The sequence below is a fragment of the Cupressus sempervirens genome, chromosome 1 (assembly GCF_028749045.1).
Source record: "Cupressus sempervirens isolate cs-2001-9-10 chromosome 1, ASM2874904v1, whole genome shotgun sequence".
NCBI classification, from domain to species: domain Eukaryota; kingdom Viridiplantae; phylum Streptophyta; class Pinopsida; order Cupressales; family Cupressaceae; genus Cupressus; species Cupressus sempervirens.
In genome coordinates, this window is record NC_143118.1 from 691,826,566 (window position 1) to 691,835,401 (window position 8,836).

Consider the following 8,836-nt stretch of genomic DNA (forward strand, 5'->3'; position numbering starts at 1 on the left):
TAGAGAAAGAAAAAATGAAGAAGAAAAAAATATATTCTCATCAATGATGCAATAAATTTTTGATTATCTAAATTCTATTTGATAGATGTATTACTATCTAGATGTGCCTGCCTGTTTAGGAAAGGCACTAAATGAACAAGATAACTTATGGATTAATTATCACTTACATAAGGTGGAAACACATCCTCCAGAGATTGATAATCTTTCACTATGCAATGAAGTATATGCCAACATGTGCAACAATGTGGCGTATGACTAATGTTAAGTCTACTAAAGGAAGAGATAATAAAATTATTTGCATATTGAATATGATAGGAAACTTGTTTTTAGTGTAGTCTAACAATAAATTGTTTGGATTGAGGAACACTAAGAGGTGGGGGGTAGGGGGATGAATAAGTGTTAAAAAAATTTCAAAGCACACTATGTTGATTTCAAAACAATGAGATAAAAAAATTGATTAAAAAAATGCTAATCTAGAAAGCAAATGTCAAAGAACTCATAACACCATGATTTTATCATGAAATCTAGTTAAGGGGAAACCCACTCTAGGGATGATACTCATTAATATTAATCTATAGAAGTACTTAACCTTGATAAATATTTTAGTTCAAGAGGGGTGAATGTGTATGCATTCTAGCTTACATTTTAGAGAACACTACTCAATTACACAATGAATTGAATACAATAACACTAATTACATAAATAAAGCTACTACCTCAAATAAATAATAATTGAAAATTGAACTTGTTAATAACATCACCTATGCTTTAATAGTTTTATGTAGGTGCAATTTGATCATCATGTTCGACGGATTCTACCTTTTTGCACATTCAACATATCAACAATGTATTATCAAGTTTACATAACACATTATTGGTTAGAGTGACCAACAAAGCATTCTATGTTGTCATTTATGGCCACTAATATTCTTTATCTTGGCAAGTTATCATGAATCCATTGATCATCCCAAAAGTCAATAGAATTAGCATTCCTCATAATCCAGTGACATCTATTTTTAAGGATCTTTCAGGTGTTAACCACATTGTTCCAAATCTTGGAGCCCTAGGGGAGATCATGTGCCCAAGGGAATTGGTGGGGAGACAATCTTCCGAGATATTTAGCCTAGAGTATGTGTCTTATTTAACCAAGTGTAAGATAATATTATTCTACTTATCTCCTACTTATCAAGATTATTCCATTTTGATGGGAAGTTATTTAACAAGAAGACACTAACAAAATCATAATCTATGAGAGCCTTAATCTATATTAGTTTCTTAATCAAGGATTTCAAACTACTTAGATGTTTGTATATTTTAATTTGATCTTCCATTATGAATCTAAATAATATCTATTTGAAGGAAAACATTTCATTTATTATTTTTGCTCCAAATAATTTGTTTTGATTGTCCCAAATATCTTTAGACAATTTATACAAATCTATATGATATATTTTTAGTTAGAAGATAGAATGAAAAATAATAGCTTTGGATTCAACATCCTTACTAATCAAATCCAAAAATTATTTAGATATATAGGTGGTTTTTCTTTCACTATCCTCCATAAATTCTTAAGATATATTTTTATTTTCAATCTTTGTTTGTACATGAAAATTAAATATTTGTCTAATAGAATTATTATTTAGAAATACATATTTTTAACAAATCCTATCTCTCTAAAAATAAAATTAAAAAATCACCTACAATCCACTTCACATCCTCCATAGAAAATCGAAGTACAATAGACAAATGAAAGAATGAATTCTAAATGAAGAGATTACCACATTAAGAACAACTATCTAATTTAATAAATAATAAATATTAACAAATAATATGCTATACAATTTTAAGAACATTTAATCCCTAAATGTTGAGGTAGAACATTTAATACCTAAGTTATCCTCACATGTCAATGCACCAACATAGATCAACCATTCATTCACCACAAATTTTTATTTTTCTTTGGTTTTTCCTCAACATTGTAATCAAAAGCATTTCATATGTAACTAGTAGGATTTTTAAATTTCCACCGCTTTAATAAAGTGCAAATCAATAGGAATGTGGCATTGTGATAATTTAGAGAGACCAATAGAAAGCAAATTTATAATGTATGCATAAAGTATTAGCACAATGAACATAATATATCAACCTTATTATAACACCTTAACCTTCTTTTAGTGTAGAATTGTCTTATCCATGTTGAGACAAATATTACCTTTATTCATCAATTCCTCATCACACAAAAACTCCTATACTTAACATTGAAAAAAATTATGATATTACAAAAACCATGCTTTTTATGTAGAATATGAAATTCAAATGGTCTCCATATCATCACCAAGTTTAGGGATCAACAAGCTCTAATTTACAAAATGATGAAACACAAGTGAATGTTAAGATATTGCCACAATTTATAAAGTTGAGTGATTGTTTTGGATTCAAATTTTTGTGAGATTTTTGCATCAATGTTTAAGAAATTGTTGATTAAAAAATATCACACAAAATCAAATTGAGAAATGACATCACTTTATGAATGAATGCATGTATTATTCATCAAAGAATGCATGTATTATTCATCAAAGACAACAAGTTACCTTTACACAATTTATGAAAAGGAGGGTGTTTTTAGTAACTATAATATTAATCAATAATTGTACTTCCCTTAGAAAGCCTCAATTTGTATTTGATAATTTTTTTAAGGACATTTTCTTGAACACTAAGACTCACAACCAAACACTATCCAATAAATTTTGTTCACAAACGCACAACATGGACATTGAGGACCTCCAACTCCTCCCAATCATAACCAAAATTGTGAGAACCATCTCCCTCTATCCTTATGAGTTGAAAACCTTATATTTCATTAAGGCTATTATGTTATTTTTATTGTGGTATTTCACTATTTATGCTTGAAGGTACCATTTTTCTATTATTTAACTTAGAAATCATAAGTATTTAACTCTCCTAGAATGAAATGCAATGAGATTTGTGATCTTAATATCTCTAGACTATGATTTACAAGTACAATTTCATTTTTATTTAGTAATTTAGTTACTAGTAGAATTAATACTTCTCTTAGAATTCACAATGGTTAAGACAATTGGGTGTCTTAAAAGATTTCATTTTGTGAAATGTTTGGTAGCTTAAAAGTTTATTGTTTACCATTTTTTTATTTAAAAATCTAGTTTCAAAAAAAAGTGTTTAAAACTTTATTGTTTACCATTTTTTTTTTGAAATACCTAGTTTTGGAAAAACAAAATGTCTAGTTGGATTTTGTTATCCACTCTCGCTATGCTTTGTTTACCCCGCTTCTTCTCACTCAGAAACTAATATTAATAAACATAAAATTGAACAAATCACTATAGAAGTTAACAAAATGGTTTGCAGACCCACCATATGATGTCGGCTTGAATAAAATGCCTATAGTAGACTTCTTTGATACAAACATAGTAACAAGGGGCAAGTTCCTACCTTTTATTGTAGTGGGCTAATTAATTGTCAACTTGAAATGGAGTGACAAATGTAATGGAAAGCTTTTAGTTTATGATACAAGGTTAATGATACAAGTGTGAAGAATAGTTTTAATTGTGATGGTAGGATTTTGTCTATTGAAAACTACTATTCAAATGCTATGGAAGGAGAGTCATTGATTTTGGAAGCCTTATATTTTATATGGAAGAGATGCCATTAGTAAATATAATATGACAACATAATATGAATACTAATAACACAACCTTTAAGTGACAAACATGAAGTGAGTAGTGACCATTTTGTTACCTCTTAACATGATAGTTGATGTTGTCCCTAATTTTTAGCTAATATTTTTAATTGATAGCTAATAATATATATAAAATATTAATATTGATTATAGGCATAATATTTCCAAAATAAATATAAAAAGGCAAAGATATGCTCTCATGATATGTTTTCAGTAGATGTAGAATAATATGGTAAAAATAGAAATATTTAAAAATAATAATAAGAAGAAGTAGTTTAAATTTTACTTCTGTCCAAATTATTAATAGACATATTAAAAATCTTTTTTTTTTCATTGATTTATCAAGAATCATTAGTTCAAGTAAAAAATTATATTTTAAAGACTTCTCTTTTTACTTTTGTAAAAAATGATAAATATTTTAAATTTTAGATATAAAGATGAATGTTAATAATCAAAATTTTAAATATCTAAATCAAACATTAGAAAAAAATGTTAAATAACTTTGTATATAATTATAATTTAGCACAAAATTTAATAATTTTAAAATAAATAAATAAAATAATTTCAATTGATATTTATCAATGTCTATATATTTGCATTTACAAGTAAATAATTTTTAATTTTGAATTAACATCTATTCATTTCTAGTTTTTTTTGTTACGATTGTACAAATGACCACCATCTATATAATTGTTCTCAAATGAAATCTAAATAAAAAGTGACATTATAAAGAAAAATATAAGATATAATAGAATCTAATATTTGGTTTGAAATATCTTTTTGTCTATATTGTATAGAACAATCTTAAAACTTTGATCTAGTAATAAATTTACAACATATAATTCATTTGAATTATAATAATTAGAAGAAGTTAGAAGAAGGCCTAATTTTAAGCTCATAAAATAGAAATACTAAACATTTAATGTCAACAACACTTTACCCTCTCCTTAAAAATGACTATATATGATTTGTTGTTTAAGACAGTGCGAGGTCATATCACATGCAGGGACCTGCATTGATTAATGTAATTGTGAATCCGAGCACTCTTCTTATAGGCACAATTAAAAAATATTAGACGCTTGGAGATACATGTCTCACACATTTGAGGCTCCTTCAAACAATTGGGTACTTTGACCAACATGATATCCAGAAACGAAATACATTTAGGGTAGAAAACCAGATTTTTCACTTGGAAGAAAATTTTAAGAGGAAAATGTTGGACAAAAAAAGACTGTAACCATCACACATTAAATACTAAGTTGAATGCATTTTTGTAATGATAGAAGGAACCATACGATCCCAACCATATCATGCAAACTGAAAGCTTTGACGAGTGTATGCCTCAAAAGAATGAGGGGCGTAAGTTTTCATGTCAGTTATAATCACATCTTTAGTCTGAGTGAATTGGAGTCATGGAACAGTGCTTAGATATCCATCACTGCACAGACAAGGTGCCTCATCTATTTGAGCATTTACCATGGTAGTTGTTTTATTGATTGAAAGAATGTCGGATTGAAAAACTAAAATGCTTATTTTGCAATGCTGGGCATGTATCCAGTGGATATAGCGGAGTGTTTGAGATCCGTGGATTGCGTTGAACGTCTTGGACTCGAATGCCATTTCCAAAAGAAGATTAAACAAGCTTGGGACTATGTGTTTCATTGCTCAGACCAATTGAAAATCAGAAAATTCATATTTTTAAATTATTTAAAATAAATATTAAAAGTTAAGTATTGTATATGAGTTCAATACAATTTAATTCTTAATTCTGACTTGTTATTGACTTGGTCAAATAAGAAATTGGGATTAAGAACTAATAATATCAAACTTCAAACTGAAAGTTGGATTGCCATGATTCATCTATGACTGCGCCTGTGCTTCCATTAAGGCTCCATTTGGTTGCTGGAAGATGAGGGCCAAAATCGGGTTATCAGGGGTAAAACCAGGTTTTGTAGAAAAACATGCGTGTTTGGTTGGTTAAAATTATAACCTGGTTTTCAATTTCATCTTCCAATTTTGGTCAAAAATTGGAAAATGTTTCTTCCAACAAAAAGGTGGAATTCGAAATTAAAACCAGGTTTTGAATTTTATGATAGTTTTTTTAATAATATTGTGGGGTCCACCGTATATTCATCTTCCTTGTCAACCAAACAGACCATTGGCTTTTCAAACCACAAAACCAGGTTTTCGAAAACCTGATTATAAGATAACCTGGTTATGCCACAAATTCATCTTCCCCAACCAAACGAGGCCTTATAGATGTGACTCCGTTTACGTCAATTTTTAAACCATTTCATAATTTCACATCTCGTGTCGAATCTTATATTTAACGTTTGCCAACAAGTTTCTACAACTGACTCGCCCTTTTTATTATTGATTATCGTTTCCCGACTCTGAATGAATGAGGGTTTGGAAGTAGTTACTGTTCTGAAACATTTCCGTAAGTACGTTTACAGTAAATCCCATTATGGCTTTCACAATGAATGTTTTCCCTCTGTGTAAGTCACACAGGTGGAGCCTTAAACGTAGCAATATTAAACTTCCTCCTTTAAAACCCTACGACCCTGTAACGACTGTAAATATTTAAAGAATGTTTCTAAACAACAAAGATCAGGATTTCATAATACTTCAAATTTCAAGCAGTTAGCATGTGCAAGTAAATCAAATAATTCAAAGAATGAACGCTATGATCTATTCTACGGAAGATTCAGGTTTGATCAACACCAGCGTATTAAATAATTTCCATTCAATACAAGCAACCGTTTTTTCCGGTATCTCTGTCTGTAAACGATCTTATCTTGCAAAATCAAAGGCAGCCGCATCGTCAAACGCTGCAAACTGCCTGTAATCCACTAAATCATCCTCAAAAAGCCAGGTATCGGCCAAGTTTTGAAATTCCTGATTTTCCGCAAAGTCGAAACAAGGATTGAAAAACTCCTCTTCTGAAGAAGTATGAGAGAAACTATTGTGCTCCTCTGAATTCTGCATAGGAATGCCAAGCTCATCGTCGGAAGCCTCTAACAGGTAATCCAGATCAATTTCACCAGAATCTCCGCAGCGGCTGGTCACATCAGAAGACACAGATTCATAATTCTTCAATCCAGATGGACTGTCATAAGAAGTGGAGCAAGAATTTAACCCTATTTCCTTCTCCAGACTTCTCATTACCCCGCTAACAACCTCCTCGCTCGAAGTGCATTTTTTGTCATCTTCCAGCAACTGAAAGATCAATTTCTCTGTCTCAAGACGGGAACGTTTCGGAGAATCCAGAGGAGCCTCATCCTCGCGGCACCGTTTCTTCAGCAGGCCAGCCATTATGATCAGAAATCTTTCAAGTTCAGAAGCACAGTGAATATCAGAAGGGATGGAGGTATATACAATGTATATATAGAAAGGCGAATATAATAAGCTCGGAAGCACAGGTAACAATATCAAAAGCAATGGTGGTATATTCAATGTATATATACTTCCACGGGCAAGTGCAATGGACAGAGATGATAGCTGTTATAAGGGGAATGCATAATGGTTCGTTTCGTTAAATATAGGTAACATGTCTTCCCGCCCATCGATTCCGGGCAGAAATATTCAATCGATCAAATGAAGCCTCGAAAAGTACGAATAAGCTTTCACACGTTGCAAGGCCGACAATATTTTTTCGCTTTATTATCTCGTGACAGAAAATTAGCACCGAAGTTTTCTTCACTTAGAAAAGAATGAATATTAAAATGGTCCAAGTTGATTGCCGTTTTCCGTGCTGCAACAACAACAAAAAAATCAAAATAATAGACGAGCATCTAGACGACCGGCGGAGCATCTAGAATGAAAGTAGTGTTTTTATTTTTTCGCATGTCTATGAAGAGCAATATACTTTTCCAGTGACGGGCGGGTTTTGAAGTGGGAAATAATAAAATGTTTGATTGGAAGACTTAATTGTCGCATATTTAATCGGAGGGCCGGGATACAGCACTGCGTGACGCAAAACCAACGTGACAAAGAAGTCGAAACTAATTTGGGCTTGAATTTTTCCCGAACTACCCAAATGTCTTCGGAGGACCGTGTGTTGATTCTCTCCTAGCCGCCTGGAATAAGTAGCGTTGAAACACCAGCAAATTGAGCGGATTTAGTCTCTTCTTTTAGTTTGTTGTGTACTACACATTGATAGAGATTTAGCATACACCATTCATTTGAGTATAGATTACGTTAAAGCTTATGACATAAATTATAAAATGAGTTCGACGTGTGTGTAATTGTCTGGTATTAAAATCATTTCTTGAAACACTTTTTATAATAACAATTAGGCTAGTTCATCAAGGCCTGATTTTTAGGCTCTATCAGTTCCACCTTGCCCTTTGTCCTCTTAGGGTTATAGTGGTTGATAACCAACGCCAAAGCTGGAATTCCCCCCCAAGTACAAGCATAGGTACTAAAATCTACACCCCACATCCCTCCCCTAACGGAAATGATAAGAAAAAGAAAAAACTAGATTTGACCATGGAAAAAAAGGATTGTAAAAAAATTAAGGTGGAAAAACCCGTGGAGGTAGAAATTGAGGAGTTGGAAGAGGAGGGAGGGGGTAAGGGTAGGAGAAAGTCGGGAAGGATTGCTAAATCCCAGGCTAGGTACAAGCAGAAATCCAAAAGATATAGGGTAGAAGAGGAGGAAGAAGAGAGTTCTAAGAGCAAGGAAAGAGAGTTGGAGGAGGAAAATCTCTTTGACTCCAAGAGAGATAATGAGGAAGGGAAAAAAGAAAAAAAGTGAAAACTCAGTGATAATTCCCAGGCGTGTGCTGGTAATACCTTAGCAGCGACTGGTAAAGACATTACCACCGAGACTCATGTGTCGGCCGGCTTCACCCTTCAACCCATTACTTTTTGTGAAGACAGTAACAAAGTGGACACTTCCCCCATCACAATTTCCTCCCCAGTTAAAGAAAAATGTAATGTTTTTACTAACCCTCAAGTTTTGCAGGATGAAAATCAATTGACAAAGACTAATGAGGGACTTGAAAAGGTTGATAAAGATGGAAACAAAAAAGAGGAGGAACGAAATGAGAAGAATGTATCGCTGGAAAATAGAGTTAGAACCTTGGAGGAGGGATTTCATACTTTCTCTAAATTTGCAC

General features: G+C 32.0%; 1 protein-coding gene across 1 annotated transcript; it reads right to left on the reverse strand.

Annotated features, from left to right (window-relative positions):
• Positions 1-6,426: 6,426 nt before the first annotated feature.
• On the reverse strand, positions 6,427-7,592 carry LOC149579829 (uncharacterized). The gene has a single exon (XM_089812447.1). It carries the CDS (start codon positions 7,027-7,029, stop codon positions 6,508-6,510), a length of 522 nt encoding a protein of 173 aa, XP_089668573.1. The 5' UTR covers positions 7,030-7,592; the 3' UTR covers positions 6,427-6,507.
• Between the last annotated feature and the right edge of the window lie 1,244 nt (positions 7,593-8,836).